Source organism: Syngnathus acus, chromosome 2 (assembly GCF_901709675.1).
Source record: "Syngnathus acus chromosome 2, fSynAcu1.2, whole genome shotgun sequence".
Classification (NCBI taxonomy): Eukaryota; Metazoa; Chordata; class Actinopteri; order Syngnathiformes; family Syngnathidae; genus Syngnathus; species Syngnathus acus.
In genome coordinates, this window is record NC_051088.1 from 5,439,651 (window position 1) to 5,457,864 (window position 18,214).

An 18,214-nucleotide genomic window follows, 5' to 3' on the forward strand; every position below is an offset into this window, starting at 1 on the left:
ATCATGGAGCTCTTTTCAAGCTTTTCAAGCACTTCATTCTTTTCTATTGCTTCAAACATGCCAAAAAGACACAATTCCAACAGCCATACGGCTTGACATAAATGTTTAATTTTCTCTGCATGGATATGGAAACACACCCAAACAAAACGATTGCACCAAAAATGCACCGCTGAGCTTCACTGAAGAGGTTTCATGCACCGAAGATGAGACATTTATGAAAGATTTTCTACATTTTTTGTTTAATCTTGAGTCTGCTGCCTGCAGGTCTGTCTGTGTGTTAAGAAAGAGAACGCCACACACCTGAGGCGCTGGTTTACTAGCTGTAGTGAGTCATCAATCCACAGTGTCTGTCCTACCTTGTTGAGATCACTGAAGAGCATCTTTCAAACACCGATGATGCTTTTCATTTGCATTCCTAGTTCATTATCTGTAATCTCCACAATGGCCCTGACACCAAAGTGTTTACTCACCCACTAGTGCGGTCTCAGTGCTCGTTCTAGCATGTCATTGGTGTTGTTCTGCACAGACAGTACAGCAAGTCAGACCTCTAATGCTGAACATCCCTGGGAATGTAACATTTGGAAATCAACTGCAAATGTTAGGAAAAGTTGCACAAAATGCAGTAAGTCGAGAGGCCATCATGCACAAGATGTGCGTATATTTTCTTTTACTTTTGTGCTTCACTTAATGGACAATCTGCTCTTCTATTGTCTGGATTCATCCATACTACATCACCAAGAGAAGCTCAAAACCATCAAACCCTGCCCTTAGATTGCACCGCCCTGCTCGTTTTTTTTAATTAATATCCCAATATTTTTCTCATCGACTTTTCACTCTGTTAAAGGCCTTCCGCTGTTCTCCTTCTTACTTAAATGTTGCGTCCCGCCTTCTTTTCGTCTATGTCCACTTCCCCCAGGGCATGAACTTTTACTTGCTCCTGTTTTTGTCTGCCTTGTTTTCCTCACTGCCTGTCTGATTCCCTGTGAACTAGAGTCAACAAGTGATGACCTTCATTTCATACTTTCTCTAAACTCCTACATGATCCCTTCATTAGTGTGTTCCCTTGAAAATTACCTTGACAATAGCACGATGGCTTCCACAGGAATGTCTGGCATGCACGTGGCCAAAACAGCTCAGGTCAAATTTGGGTGAAAAGAAAAGATAATGATGAATGTGCGCTGTGAAAGAGAGGAAAGACCACTCTCACGTCTTGCGTGCTATGTATAAATTATTTGACGAGATAATCACATTCGTAAGTGGAAGTCCAAAGGTAATTTTCTTGTCTGAGAAAGCATTTCATGACAGATGAGACTATACTTTAGTGTACGTATGTCATGGATACACATGCCCATAAAAATTATGTAAAGTGTCAGTAACACTCCTGAACGAGGTTATACACACATACCAATTTCAACAGATTTTAAGAAAAATAAGACCCCACATGATCAGGGGGGAAGAAAATGGTCTTCCTGCCCTTATAGACTAGATGTCGCCATTATTTGGGTGAAATAATTTTTATTAATATACTTTTTAATTATTTTTTCTGAAACAATCAGATTAACCCGTGTATACTTGAACAGAATTACACCCGTGTACACACCATCAAACACATACGGCATTTCCGCTCTTTCCTTTTTTCTGACAAGAAAGACATTCATGTCCTTCAACACACTAATACAATAATCGTTTTCCTGCTTGTTCCAGATGCGTGGTTCTGTGCATGCTTGTTTATCTCTGCTTGTATTTTCAGTGTGTTGTGTGCCAGATGCCAAGGATACAAGTAGTTCAAAAGACCAAGATTCCCTGCGAACAGCACTTGCACAGAACACAAATGAATCTTCTGTTTAATGGAGGTGTTCTGATAGCCGTGGGTAGAACCAAATATTCATCTTATAAAAGGACTCACTTATGTTTATAACAAAAAGAAGCATATTTGGATTTTTGCAGGTGTTTACATGGCCTTGTGCAATTGCAATATTGCTAACATTCAGACTTTAAACAAAAAACGTAAACATGGCCAAAGTGTATGATGTACTTGACTGACGGAAGTGCTGAAAATAGTCATGGCGGACTGACAATTACACACCCTTTAAACTGCTGGGTTAAAAACCCGACCGACCCTGGAAATTAGGTTAATTTGCCCTAACTTTGGGATATTTTGCAAAAGGGGCGAACATGCAAAGGATCGAATCCTGCACCTCTGAACTGTGGTGCGGATGTACTAACAACCAGATTTCATATTATTTTGGAGGTTAAGTACAAATGCGGTCCTCAACCAGCCAAAGCATTATGGACACGATTTTGGGCTCCACTGGACGCTGATGTTTAGCGGGTGGTGACTCCAGTGTAGTTGAAAGCTTTTCACTTTGAAGACAAATGACATCCCACAAATGCGGGTTGCTTCTGTGTGTCTGGCAACAGCATGAGCAACAAGTCACTTCCTAATAAGTAATTTTTTATGTTATGCGTCACATTTGCGATCATAACCACCAAACAGGTTTAACTTATACAATTGTTACCCCTGACCGTGTTACATCATCTACCATTTGGGATGGGCCCGCGGAGGCAGCGGCAGGGAAGCCCAAACGTCTCCACCAAGACAGTTATCTGTTTCTGGGAAATCAGCTGTCAAAGCATTCATCATCATCTGTCATCAAGGGATTCAACTCGGTCCACTTTACATCCAGTGATTTTTTTTAAAGATGATTTAAAATGAGGGCGGCACGGTGTAGCATTGGTCAGCACGGCCGCCTCACAGTTAGCAGGGCACGGGTTCGATTCCACCTCCGGCCCTCCCTGTGTGAAGGTTGCATGTTGTCCCCGTGCCCGCGTGGGTTTTTTCCGGGCACTCCGGTTTCCTCCCACATCCCAAAAACACGCTTGGTAGGCCGATTGAGCACTCCGAATCACCCCGAGGTGTGAGTGCGAGTGCGGATGGTTGTTCGTCTCTGTGTACCCTGCGATTGGCTGGAAATCGGTTCAGGGTGTCCCCTGACTGCTGGGATAGGCTCCAGGATGCCCGCGACACCCGTGGGGACAAGCGGTATAGAAAATGGATGGATGGTTTAAAATGAATTGCAATTGTGTAGCTGTTGAACCTTTAAAACTCATAATAAAACACATTACATACATACATTACATTATTCATTCACATAAGGATTAGAACTTAGCTGCCATAGAGAATTAAAGATACATATGTCTGTGATTCATCCGTAATTTTCAGACAAATTTCCCACAATACTCTGATCTTTGATACACAAGTGTTTAATTAAAAACTAAAACATAAAATTGGGTGATAAAACCACGTCGACGGTTTCACTCTTTGAACTCCCCAAGTGTTTTGCCTTTTCTATGGTTTGGTGTGTTTTTTGGGCAACGACCCAGCTGAAGGGATCAGGTAATGACAGAGGAAAACATATAATAAACACAATAGAACCTGAAAAAAATGTGCTGAATGACAAATGGCATAAGTGTTTGTGTCCTTGGGTCTCATTGCAATAGAAAAATGCAATGTGTACCAGAAAGTAAACAATTTTATTACAAAAGAAAATTTTAATTTTAAATTTTTTGTGTGCTTGTGTGTTTTTGTTGTTGTTCCATTTATTCTTGAGCATGATGTATTTGTCTTATTGTTTGCATCATTCCTGTTTGCATTTGTAGTGCGTTTGCCTATTTGTACTTTTGGAAGACTCCTGTAAATGTTTTAGGAAAGATTGAACAGTATGTTGATATTTCTACTTGTGATATCACCTCATTTTATGTTCCTCACCAAGGCGCCGACTCAACTTCTCATCTTGGCCTTCCCCGGAGGGCACCGAATGTTATTTCCAGGAAGTCTCTTATATAACCCAGCATGCATTTAGATATTGAATGTTACATGTGGCTGCTTAATCTTGTTTTCTACATACACCTGGAGTGAACTGAACCATGAGAACTGAGATTGTACACTGTGATGGTACAGGAAATAGATCCTCACCATCCAGCTGGACACATACGTATTACCGAGCTCATGCAATGTTATGATTACATAGCTCTACCCCTAAATAAAACGAAACATAGCCCCATTCCTATGCCCTGCATCAACAGCAGCTCAAGTGGAGCCCTCCCTTTCACGCACATTTGATTGGGGGTCGCGTTGGTGCACCCCAGCCTATCCAAAGCCCATCGGTCTTTATTCGGGGTTTATAGGGGGCGGGCAAGCACGCTGCTCTGTTCTCCAGATGCTCCGAGACTGCGATACGTTGAAGAGTTGAGGCATATCAGTTTGTTGCAAGGACTAGTAAGGACAGGTCGACACAGAATTGCGCGCAGGATGTACGACGTGAAGGTACAAATATGAACGGAACGGAGGAATAAATAATGTTCTTTTTTTGTTTTGACCAGATCTGCACATGGACACCAGTGGATTTTTACAAATGTTGGATTAATATGACCACTTCGCTGCATTACCACCAGGCTTTACAATTTGGGAATATTTAACACACGAAATAAGGATCTTTTCCCATATGCCGGCGAGAATCATGTTTTACAAAATCCTTGCTGTGCTTTTCTTACAAGGTACGTGGGTCTCGACGTGGTGCAAGCTGTTCCCCATTTTTCCTCTTTTCCTAATCCTGTAATATGTTTCCTGTGCAATACAAGGAGTCTTGAGGTGTGATGCTTGGGTCATATCCGAGGTCAGCCCCGGAGGTGTCTCGGGGTCCAACACGGGGCAGTTGAACTCCGGCGGAGTCGCGGCTCGAAAGAATTCTGACGCGACGGAACCAAAGTCCAGATCGAAGCGCTGCACCTGTTATTCCTACAAGGATAAAGAGTGCATCTATTACTGCCATCTGGACATCATCTGGATCAATACTCCCGAGTAAGACATCCTTTGTAAAATACGGCACATATTACCAACAAGGACAAAAACAAATGTTTTGGTTGAAATATAAATAAATAAATAAATAAATAAATAAATAAATATGCGCTGTAATTTATTAAATTATGTTGAATTAAAAAAACACCTGTAGCCCGTATCGGTTGATTAAAAACAATAATAATAATAATAATAATTCATGAAATTTGTATAGCACTTTTCAAAACCCCAAAGACGCTTATACAATAGATTACAAATAAATGAGCTTCAATTAAATTTGACTGATACTGACACATATACAGGTATATATATTGCATATTTGCCCTTACTCATTATTTTCGAGTTTTGATCTGCAGTACTAACGCTGACAAGTATCTCTGACCTTTTGTCTTATACTATATAAAAAAAACATACGTACATATATCTTTCCCTGGTCCATAGTTGTTACATGTTCCTGAAGTGTTGGTATATTTGGAACGAAGATAATTAAGTAAGGTTGGTTGATAAAAACAGGAAAAAACTCTATTTAGACATTTCAGGAAAGTTTGCATAATTTCCATACCTATTTTTCTGTGGGTGCAGCTGATTGTTTTTCACACACTCTGACATATTTGGGGTGAGCTGGTAAAGCAACATTTTACATTTATTAATTTTTATGATTAAGATAACAGATCTGTTCTACTTCTGTGATGCGGCATCTGTAGTTGTAGTACACTGATGGGATTTAAACGACTTGGCGGGGATGAAGGTTTGCGGCCCAATTTGGTGATAAGATTGCATCTTGAGGGGTTGTTGAGCAAGCGGTTTCACGCTGCATTATTTCCTTTGAGGTTTAAGAGAATGCGACATTCAACCAGGAGGAGTGTAGCGACTTGGCAATTGAAGTTGACTAAATCTTACTACCGAATGTGAATATTTGTGAAATTTTGTTCTCGGGGCATATAAATACCTGTCAAGCCGCAATGCAAACATTTGAGTAAACCATGCCAGAAAGCTTCAGGCACCACAGGTGAGTTTTCTAGTCATGGCATGCCCAACAGAAATACCTATAGGTCATTGTTTGACAGAAGATACTACAGATAATATTTCAAATACCCTCTCAACTTTATGCAACTTTCTTCCTCTGACTCTCCTAATTTTTTTCGAGTGACCTAATAAGGAGAATTTCCAGTTACTGTAATTAAAAAAAAACATGCTCTTGTCAAACCCGATTTCAAGATCACAAAGGCTTAATGCTTGAAAAAAGCAATCATTCACAAACACGGATGTTAAATATGACCTTTTCAATTGCATAATTATTTTTTAAATCTCAAAGACAAACAATTAAATAAAAGTCGTACCCAAAATGCACCTCAGCTACGGTAGTCGTCCTGTCTTCTTTAATGATGGAAAATTAGCATAGCTTCATGAATTTAATGTGTCCAAGATTCAATCTAATACAGTCGGAGTGCATTCTTTTTTATTTATTTGATGTTTCAGCAAACACATACTATGATGTTGTTACACATATGCAGCTATTAATTATTTGAATTGTTCAAAATGCTTGGAATAAATTAAAAAACGTAAAACAATACGAAAACATATACCAATAGTTTATGTGGAATTGAGGTTAACCGAAAACATATACCAATAGTTAATAGGGGTGTAAATCGCGGGTTTTGTCACAATACGATATCATATCGATACAAAGAACCACGATACGATATTTGCCGATATCTTAAAGCCTGCTGTGATTCATTCACGATACATCACGATATAGTGCTCTACGATCGATATAGAACAATATCCTGATTTATAACAATTCATACGCAAAATCAACAAGGTACTGCAAACTCTTTATTTAGGAAATTACAAGAGTATTGTAGTATACAAAGTGCTTATTTTAACACTGAACTTTATCAAATTCCTATATTTTTTCTCATATAAGTAAGTAAAGAAAAATGAATATTCTTTCTTTTTTTGTAATACCCTTAACTTTAAAGTGCATTACTGAACTATTTAATTACAAAACAAAAATAAGTTCTTTATAATGAATGTAGTAAACATTACACCTTGACCATATGTTCTAATCCAAATGCAAAAAAAAACCATTCTCTTGCAATACCAGAGAACTATACATAAATAAAATATGTATGTTGTTATTTAACTCTTCTATAAAACAAAAATAACTTAATTTATAACTCTTTATATAGAATTTTAACATTACACGGTGTCTACTCAAAGGGGAGCGAATTTCCTCGTCTTCTTGGACACTAGCCATAGCACCAGCCCAGGAGCCGCGTAGTTGTCGGCTCCCCTTTCACGTGCCTGCTCTGCTCACAACACAACACGCCGCGTACTGCTCCCGGAAAGAGGAAGCAAGCAACAATGAACTGGATTTCAAAATAAAGTCGCGTCTAATGTCCGAGGTCAAACACGGCGATATAAATCGATGTTTACGTTTAGCATCGACGCCAATAAATCGTAGAGCATTATATCGATTAATCGATGTGTATCGATGAATCGTTACACCCCTAATAGTTAATGTGGAATTGAGGTTAACCGGGAGTCAGCCATGTTTTTTTCTTCCTATTTGGTGATCGGTTCCATGAATCGCTCATTGAAAGTTGATTGTGGCATCTGAGGCATAAAAATAATTGTGTCTTTTGTCAGCAAAACTCTTATCATTCCTCCAAGACTTATACAGTTCTCACATTTGAGAAAGTGATCTAACCTTTGACCTTAAACATCTTGAATGGGTTTATGGGCTTTAAAGGAAATACAGTGACAGGGTTGACTTGGGAGGGATGCGTGGGAGGATGATGCAGCAATGAATTTATGTTCACCTTGGTTGAACCTTAAATCATACTGGATTTGAGAATAAGATGAGAGTAATCTGCGCCTTGATTGACAAGTACAGTATAGTATATCTGTAAACAAGCAGTATGTGGACATTTTACACTAGTCAAGTGTCTTCATGTTTTGGTAGTTGAGTGAACTGTTGGGTTGGGTTACACAAGAGTACCTTGAAAGACCCCTCGGTAGAATGCAGTCCTCTGCTAAGGTGAAAAGAATGTAGTCTGCATATTAAAAAAAAAAACTTACTGGCAAAGAAGATATAAAAGCGTTACTAAAATTGGTACAGTCAAATGTAAATGAGAGAAAATAAATCTCCTTGGTCATTTTTATTCTGAAACTGCAATGGGCCTTGCTTGTATTCCAGACATCGCAAACATTCATGGAAATCAATGCTATTTTTGTTTTTGCGTAAGATGACTAACTAGGTAACAAATAGGGGTGAAAGCAATCCATCTCACCTTCATACTTGGCAAAGGTAATACATATTTCATGGCTCCTGGTAGACCATGAGGCATGACTGCTGTGTGAGGAAGCCAGAGTCCATTGGACTGAAGCTATGACATTCTAGCCATTTGGCAGCACTACTTAACCACTGTGCTGCGTGTTAAGATTGAGTAATCCAGAGGAACCTCTGGAATCAAACAAACTGTTCTTGTTTACTGGTTAGGGTGAATTGGCAAGAGGCTGACTTGAGTGCAAGAAGAAGAGGGTTTGCTTGGGAACCATGACCGTTGACAAACCAGTGGGTTTAGTTTTCTTGGAAAAGTGACACCATCTTATCTCCATGGTGGTTTCTCCTTGTCATTTTTGAATAGCTTTTTTTTTTTTTTTTCAGCAAGACAGTATTTTCTCTGTGGTCTGTCTTCTTTTGCCAAGATTGCTGTGAGCTATTTCAATTTAACAACACTCCCTTTCACCGCCTAGCAAGTCAGGACAGATTGACATATTTGAATGTCCTCACTGTATACTGATATACGTACATGTAAAGTACAATTTTGATAGTGAGCATAAAATCTTTGCCACAAAAGCGGGATAACATTTTTTTTAAAAGGTTTCCTTTTATATTAAACATTTCAAACCCGCTGGATGGAACAGAGTGTTTTTATTTTTCTTGGCATCACTTTGTGTTATTTCCCAAGAGGCCCCTTGCTATGACTAATTAAGATTTATGACTGTGTGATGTGAAAGTGGATCATTATACTTGGTGTCTAGTGCTGACATTAAGGAGCACTGGAAAGGAACACAGTGTTATTCGACAGAGGTGCTCAAGACCTTACTATCCGAGACCAAGACTTGCAAAAGATCAGAACTCAGAGACCAAGACAAGACCAAGAATTTTGGGAGTTGAGACAGAATCAAGACCAAAACCGAGACAATCAATGACTGTAACAAGATCAAGTCCATAAAAATGTATTTGGTTGAACGCATTCTCCTTTTAATTAAATTTTATTTTAAATACACAAAACCAAAAAACACTTTCAAAGCGCCATATACAAAACCTTTTTCCTATTTATTAAAAGCTGCGACCCAAGACTGAGGATAAGTGGTTCAGATAATGAGATTTTTTTGTGTTACTTGCAATTAACGTCAGCTCAGTGGCCTCGTGGTAGAGTGTCCACCCTGAGACTGGAAGGTTGTGGGTTCAAACCCCGTCCGGGTCATACCAAAGACTATAAAAATGGGACCCATTGCCTCCCTGCTTGGCATTAAGGGTTGGAATTGGGGGGTTAGATCACCAACTGATTCCCGAGCGCGGCACCGCTGCTGCTCACTGCTCCCCTCTCCCCCAGGGGATGGATTAAAATCACACGGGGATGGGTTAAATACAGAGGACAAATTTCACCACACCCAGGTGTGTGTGTGACGATCATTGGGACTTTAACTTTAACTTAACTTAGAGAGGCAATTTGTTAATTTTTTGCTGGTAAAGATGCCGGTGACGATAATATCATCTGTTGTCATGATTAGTCAAAACAAAAAAGTTTGTTAGGCACGCACAAGTTGCCACATTGCCCAATCAGCTCCAAGTATGGAACTGTATGTCCCACCTTTCCTGAGCATATGACAGTGGAACAGTCGCAGATTGATACTGAGAACGTTTGTGAGTGATTCACACATCAATCTGGCTCTTGCCAGGTTATCATTGAATTTGCACCTGGCAGTGTGTTTTCATTTGCATGTTGTTTTGCAGTCTTTGTGGTTGAGGAAGCCAAATTTAACCTTCGGTTTAGTGGCCATAACTTGATCTGGGATCTCCTTACTCATTTTAGTGCTCAAGTCTTGCCCCTTTCCATTTTCACTTCCGCATTTAGCTAAGGTTTTGTCCACTTTCTGCCTTCAAATCTTCAGGTGCACAAGGGACATGGAAAATGCCCTCGGTCAGCATGGCACACTCTGATGTGCCAAATTCCCAAACACTTTAAAGGAGACTTGCATCTTCATGAAAATCAAGATGTGCCTGTTTTCACATTCGAGTGTGGTCTCCATTAAAGTAGAGCTCTCATGTTTGTCTTTATATTAAATCACGTTTTCCTGGTTAAACACCAATGTATTTTGGGGTGTGGTTCAACGGCTAACGAATAGTTCACACCAATGGATAGGTGATTCAGATATCTGTAACTCATTTCTTAGAGAAAAGAACATTTCAGAGACCCGCAACTTTGTTCTTCCTTTCCAGATTTGTCATTTCTGATATTTGCAGTCATTACTTTTGCCATTCATGTGTATGGCAGCTGCAACTATATACGTGTACTACAGATAGTGTATCTTAAAATGAATTACAAATATCTGTAAGTCTAGTTTGAGATATGCAAGGCATTTTAATTAGCCATATTTGTAGTTCAAGACATCTTTAATTCACCTCAATTCAAGATAGCTGTCGTTCCTTCTCAGCTATCGCAAATTAACGTGTCCTGATCGATAAGTTAGTTTTTATTTTTGCTGCAGGCACAATATCCAACAAGCCTGTGTATCATTATAGAGTTCTTCGAGAGGCAACCCATCCGTCATTGCAATGACAGTTTAAAGACGTGTCATTGATATACTAAGTCAAAATCAGCTATCTGTCACTGGTGGGGCCTAGCAGGCTGCTCTGGCAGTCAGAAGCTCCTTTGCGGGTACCATCATATGTTTTTATTTTTGCAGTGATATGACTCACTGTCAGCAGAAGCATGTAAGACCCTTTCAGCTCGGGGCCCAAGGGAATCTTCTGCCTTGCCTATCATGTTGCAACACCTCTAATTGATTGGCGAACCGCTGATCCACGGATGTCCTCTCTTCGTGCTCTGCTTGCTTCATCTACTCTGTTAACCTGATCCCGCTGCAAGGCTTCCTGAACTTGGATGGACTTTGACTTAATTGGCTTTATTAAAGATTAAAGATTAAAGTCCCAATGATCGTCACACACACACCTGGGTGTGGTGAAATTTGTCCTCTGCATTTAACCCATCCCCGTGTGATTTTAATCCATCCCCTGGGGGAGAGGGGAGCAGTGAGCAGCAGCGGTGCCGCGCTCGGGAATCAGTTGGTGATCTAACCCCCCAATTCCAACCCTTAATGCTGAGTGCCAAGCAGGGAGGTAATGGGTCCCATTTTTATAGTCTTTGGTATGACCCGGCCGGGGTTTGAACCCACAACCTTCCAGTCTCAGGGCGGACACTCTACCACTAGGCCACTGAGCTTTATAGCAGATATTAGTCTAAAGTGGACGAGGATGAAGCCAGCTATCAAGCTTGGGCTCTTCACTTACTGACATCATTTAGATTGTAAATTAATTCTTCTGGGAGAAAATGAGTAGCCGCTACAGTGTCTTTAGGCAAAGCAAAAATTTCAGATTTTTTACAACTTTTCTCCTTGTTAACCGATGTCTATCAGCGCCAAGCTTGAAGACGGAATAAATGTGTATGACTTGCCAGACAAGGACAATTAATCTTCTTTCTGTGACAATGTGTGACCACTTGCAGCTACCTCACAAACAAATCCATGACAGAATTTGTTTATCCTTGGTGTTTCATTTTCTCTTACCATCGTGTGTTTGTGTGTCAGGTTCAAAGTCAAGAAATTTTAAAAGAAATACGGGGTAGTTGGTGTGAGGCAAACAGCTTACCTACAAGGTCTCCATGTTTACAAACTGAATGCACAGTGGCCTTGCAGATTTGGCAAACCGCTTCAAAAAAGAAATGTGACTCCTGTTTTTTTTTGTAGGTTTTATCGCCTAAAGGGTTAAAACGGTTGTGTTGAAACAATTGAATCAATTCTGCGTTTATTCAGTCTGAATTACTAACAATAGTCATAGGCATCTAGTCAAAAATTGAGTTGAGAAGAATGAAAGGGAGGGTGGCATGATTAGCACGTCAACCTCACAGATAGGAGGGTGCAGGTTCGATTCCACCTCCGGCCCTCCCTGTGTAGAACTTGCATGTTCTCCTAGTGCCCACGTGGGTTTTCTCAGGGGACTCTGGTTTCCTCCCACATCCCAAAAACATGCTTGGTAGGCCGATTGAGCACTCCAAATTGCCACTAGGTGTGAGTGTGAGTGCAGATGGTTGTTCGTCTCTGTGTGCCCTGCGATTGGCTCCAGCATGCCCGCGACCCCCATGGGGACAAGCGGTTTTGAAAATGGATGGATGGATTTAAAGGGGAAATAAACAATAATTTTCTTTACAATAATGTGCACGCCCATGACCCAGTGAGAAGAAGCAGTATAGAAAACGGATGGATAGATTTTGGAAACACAGTATTGTGATTAATATTGCATTCATTGGACTAATTTAAAGTTTTTTGTTTTTGTTTTTTTGAAGTCACACAATGGAAATGTGCTGAAGTCAGCAGTAGGTCTCCCTTTACCTATGTATATTTGTTTGCAGTCAGTTCAAATTCCATGGCAGGAATTTTGAAAGAATCTTTCATAGCACTGAAAGAGCGAGCGAGAGGAATGGTTAATAGTCTACATAGCCCATCAGAGGTTCAAGTTTTTTGCACTACATAACAGTCTGATTATATGAGACTTAGTAAGAGTTGGTACATACGTATATGATTCCCAAACTCTTTTGACCGGAGATCCACTTTTCAAGCAGACCACCGCCTGCGGTTGTCGGGTTCAGTGTCAAAAACACAAACCCACACATGTTTCCAAGCCTAGAGAAGCCAACTATGCAACACGTTTTCTTGTTGTCAAACAACTCAGTCACACACTCACACACACATGCATACGCATAGTTACAGGCATTCCATGATAAGCAATAGCCATAACTAACCCTAACGGGAAAGCACTGCCTACCTTCCAGGGAGGCCTGACAGTGGAAGGCAGAGAAAGGGGAGCACTTCTGTAGTTTTTTAAAAGAAAAAGACCAGAGCCGGAACCGAACCCTGCACTCAAGTGTGAATGTGTATTTATTAAAAGAGAAAAGTAGTAATGCCTCATTCAAGTTTAATGCACATTATTGGCAGACATGAATTAAACAGTAAACCAACTTGAGACAAAAACAATATTTGTCACTATATGCATGCCTCGATTTCCGGCCATTGTGACTATGTCGAAGTATTCATGAACAAGATACTGACCCTCCAGAGGAATTCAGTGTAAAGTGCTCTGAGAAACTCGCTATATGATTGAAAGACTATTTGCAATTGTTAACATGAAGTATTGAAGTTGTTACTGGCTGTTCATCGGCTAATCTATACAGAACTCAGTGACTTTGTTGGCATAGACCAGGGATTGTCATGAGGTGGTCAGCGGTATTGCAGGTGGTCCATGAAATTGGAAATGGAAAATAATTATACCATTTTAAAAATAAAAGTGATTTATGATTTAATCTGGCCTTATGTTCCAGCTAATTTTGTGAATCATTTACCCATCCAAATTATGTCAAATATACCTGAGATTCCCAAAATAGACATACAGATGCAAATAAATAGCCTGTATAGATGTAACGTCCTTCGGTGCAAAATAAAATAATATTCTGCCAAAGCAGTGGTGCCCGAGTTACTTCTTGGTTATAATGGTGGTCTCTTGGACTAAATCAGTTGAAAACCCCTGGCATAGACAATTGTTCCCATGCATGAATATATTAAAGCAAGCTAACCAAATATAGTAGTATACTTTTTTCTTACTTAGGTTGCTTTGTTAACATTTTGGGGGGGAGTAAAGCCAACAGCAATACTTTTCAAATCAAAGTAAGACTGTCTGGCCATTAAAGACAAAGAAAAACACATTCCAGATTTGTTTTTAAATGCATTAAACAGAAAAGCTGAAAACATGAAAGGAGTGAGAACACTTTAGTACTGAATTGTTGACATAGAAGCGTATGTTAGCATACATATTCACTAGTCAGTAGATCTTCCTCCTTCTGGATGCATGCCCGATTCACAGATAATGCAGCCTTTAACATGTGTGGTTCATTGAAATGTTCTGTCATTTATCTTGTGATATGCCATCAAACATGAGGACATTTGTTTAGGCACGTTTTGCTTCCATTGAACAAAACAGCCTTTCTTTTTGGAAACTTGCAGGCGCACGGTACCCTATGGAATGTCGAGCTACCAAGGATCCCAGCGAATCCGACGTGCTGTTGCTGGACGACCGAGTGAGCACCAGCAAAGAGACACTCAGCGCTGCCTGTGTGCTTCTCTGGATGAAGACCCAGAGTGCCATCTTTTTTGTCAGTCAAGGTCAGTTCCATTTTTCGTTTTCACTCTGTTCTTTCTTTTGGTATGTTTGTTGACAGGCTCAGTTATAAATGAGCGTTTGCACCATTATGGGAGGCAACAACCAAATCCTCTTTTGTTCATCTGTGTGACGCCCCCCCTTATGCACACACATACAATACAATACAATACAATACAATACAATACAATACAATACAATACAATACAATACAATACAATATGTAGTACATCCTTATTTATATCGCACTGTCACAACAGCTTTTGCAGCAACAAAATGCTTTACAAAACATATAACATCAAATAATAACAATAATGAAAAATAAATTGACTGTAATTGAAAAGACATTCGATTCGCAGGACTGCCCAGCATGGCATAGCGCAGTCTACAACACGGTAACACGGGTTAACTTAACTTCTACCACCATGATGCGTCAGTTTTTACGCCTGAGCGCACATGTGCTCCTGTCTCCGAAAATAGAGCCCTAAATGTCAAATTGGATGCCACCATTGCAACTGACAGACCTGACTTCGGACTGAGAAAAACACAAAGGACTGCAAACGTTTAACTCATTTATTCAAAATCCATATAGTCTTGTATGTACGTATGTGAGGTTTTACAGCAATGTTCCACTTTGATGTGCTCAAGGGGGAATGTTTCTACAGACTTCACATGCACCAACATGCATGATTTATACAAGAAACATGCTTTGGAATCCAACGCTGGTGAAGGTTGCTTATAGAAAAATTATGCAGAGACCTCCCCAGTGGAATAGACTTGCACAATTTAGTATGGTGATTTGACTTGACAAAAAAAATGCACAGAAATCTAAATGTTGTGTTAATTTCCTTAAAAGTCTAGAGCAATTTGCATTTAAAAAAAAAAGAGTTTAGTTAGTATTTACCTTTCGAAACAAACATTCTATGCAGTCACTTCATCAAATTTTTGCTGGCGCTCTACATGTGTATTTTAAATGTGCAAAATATTACATTGTTGAACTGCACCAATAAGCCTATTCCCCAATGCCAAAGAAAGGAATTGTTCTAATTTTAGTTAAATCATCATAGCAATCTGCTAATACCACACAAACATGCTTTCTGGGGGCAGTGATCAGACATCATAAGAAGTTGCTTTCTCAAAAATTTAGTGGTGCCACAAGTTACAAACTTCATTCATTCTGTGACCCCATTTGTAACTCTGAACATTCATAAACCAAGGTAAATTTTCCCATCAAAATGAATGGAATGCAGGGAATCCGTTTCAGATTTCAGATCCATTTATTATATTTACATTCTTCCTCTCGAATAGCCTTCAGCTGTTCAAAAATCAACTTGCATTAAATGAATCTTGAATTACAGTAGAAGTAATGCCCTGTTCATGTACATCATCCATTTCATGCTGTTGAACCTTTTTGATAGTACCGTAATTTTCGGACTATAAGTCGCGGTTTTTTTCATAGTTTGGGTGGGGGGGGGCGACTTATACTCAGGAGCGACTTATATACATATATATGTTTTTTTCACTTTTTTGGGCATTTTATGGCTGGTGCGACTTATACTCCGGTGCGACTTATAGTCCGAAAATTACGGTACATCAGCTTTCTATCTGCTGCCACTGCGGAGACATCAAGTTTTATGTCTGCTTTTTGGCCATTCTCAGTCATTCGTCACCGTGATGCCAAAAACGGAGAGAAACAGCACAACTATCGCAACAGAATGATGGTTAAATGTTGCGAAAAGCACAATACAAATGCGTCCACTCCGAAACAGTGCACATAATGAAATATATGTAACCAGAGGCAGATTTCATCAAAATTTTACTTTGGCAATTTGCAGCAATTTCATTCTGTCTTCATTGGATCATTGCTTTTCTCTCCATAGAGAAATAGAACTTTCTCAGGAGCCAAGTGAATTTGTGTTGTAATTTAATTTTGTGTTTTCCCATCTAAGCTCTCTGCAGACTGGGCCAAAACCGAGTCTTCACAGAGTCCCAAGGCCTGGCTGACAGTTGGACACTTCCTCATCTTGCGCTATTTTCTTCAGGGAGCGGATCCATCCCTCATCTTCAGCCCATCATTCTCTGCTTGGCACACTTGCTTCCACAGGTACACTCCCATTCAAGGAAAGAACTTTGGAGATTGACACTGCCGACATTCCTAGGCATCATAATTCTGGGAGCAAGTTCCATCAGGCCGCGTGCTTTTAAGAACACTTCAGCAAATTCGATACAGTTCCCTGGAGGCTAATCTCTTTTGACTTCTCTCCTGATGAGCAAAAGGATTGCTTTCACCTTGAAAATCCCGTGTGACCTTATTGCCGTGCTTGATCAGACTCCCTCTTTGTATTCATATTACGTAAATAACATATCTGCTAACATATTGTGGATCTGAGTTTCTTTCAAAGCAATGAGGTGAGCTGTAAATGTTCAATAAGCCATGGACAACATTTCTACATGGATGTTGGTCAACAACATTTTGAGTTGTGGTTGAAAGTACTTAAGCACGATGCAATTTTAGAACTCATAATAATGAATAATAATAAATACTGAGGAACTCTTCTACTTTGTATAATGATGTTTTTCCTGATGTTATGTTTAAAATTAAGGTCTCATTTTGTACATATTTTTAACAGAATAATATAAAGGTATATGAATATTATTAATTATGTAAACTTTACTCTGTTCTCTGTTACACTAACCTTAACCCAAGAGAAATGTGATATTATTTGACTTAGGTCCATCTTGTAACAGAGCTCTATTTTGAGCAACAATTGGGCAAGCAAGAAATGAGAATCAATACTGACAATGTGGGCTGGAGGAATGACTACGTATGGTTGAAAAACAATGTAGTCACAACCCGTGTCAGGGTCATGCCTAAATGTCTCGGAGCCAAATATTTAATTACTTTTCCCTTCAGGAATGATTTATGATCATGATGTACTGCTTGAATCTTTTTATTAGAAATGGAATGAATGACTGACATCGATGGGGAGGTGATGATAGAACGTGATGCTCAGTTTCAATTAGAGGATAGAGTTTTTCAATAATGAGAGAAACATGGAATAACACCAGTGAGAGTTTGTATGTGCAATGTGTGTTGAATTATTGGAGGGCATTATTAATAAATGACAAAACACCTCGATCGAGATGGAATCTTTATCGCAGGTGAAAAAATGTGTTCCCCACGGCCTCAGCAGACTGTGGTTGAACTTTCGTATGGAGCTTATTCACAGAGGGAAGTCAGTAATATAGAGTGAGAGTCAAATGGCAACATTTCCTTTAGCCTCTGGGGCTAGACCTTTTCTTGCCCGACCAATAATTACTAGTAGGTCCCACTCGACCACTTGTGCAAGTAGCCTCTTGACATATACGAAGCAAACACTATTTGCTTGTTTGTCTTGCATACCTTAGTTCCTACAAGTCTTTATGTTGTTGGTATATTTGTGCTGGGTACGATAATAGTGTCATGATGTAGTCAACTGGAGAGAGGAAAGGAACACTAACTTTAGTGGGACCTGAAGCTAATACTGGGGTTACAGTGTTGTGTATTTATGATAATTTACAAATGTCTTTTTTAAGGTTCCATCTAAACTTTTGGTAAATCATTCAGTGTAATTCAAAGAGCTTTATAATTAAAAACAAAGCAAACAAAGTATTCGCTGACTCTTGCCTTTTTGTACACTCTTCACCTTGGGTCTGAAAGCGGCGGACCTAAAACACGTTTAAATTAATCTCTCTCTCTCTCTCTCTCTCTCTCTCTCTCTCTCTCTCTCTCGCTCTCTCATTTTTCATCATTTTTTATTTAAAAGATGCGAATGCATCAAATCAAACCGAATCATTAAAAAATATATTGAGAT

General features: G+C 39.6%; 1 protein-coding gene across 1 annotated transcript; it reads left to right on the forward strand.

Annotated features, from left to right (window-relative positions):
* Positions 1-4,154: 4,154 nt before the first annotated feature.
* On the forward strand, positions 4,155-18,012 carry edn3b (endothelin 3b). The gene is made up of 5 exons (XM_037239849.1): positions 4,155-4,327; positions 4,384-4,557; positions 4,642-4,861; positions 14,207-14,365; positions 16,310-18,012. Exons 2-5 carry the CDS (start codon positions 4,506-4,508, stop codon positions 16,362-16,364), a joined length of 486 nt encoding a protein of 161 aa, XP_037095744.1. The 5' UTR covers positions 4,155-4,327; positions 4,384-4,505; the 3' UTR covers positions 16,365-18,012.
* Positions 18,013-18,214: the final 202 nt, after the last annotated feature.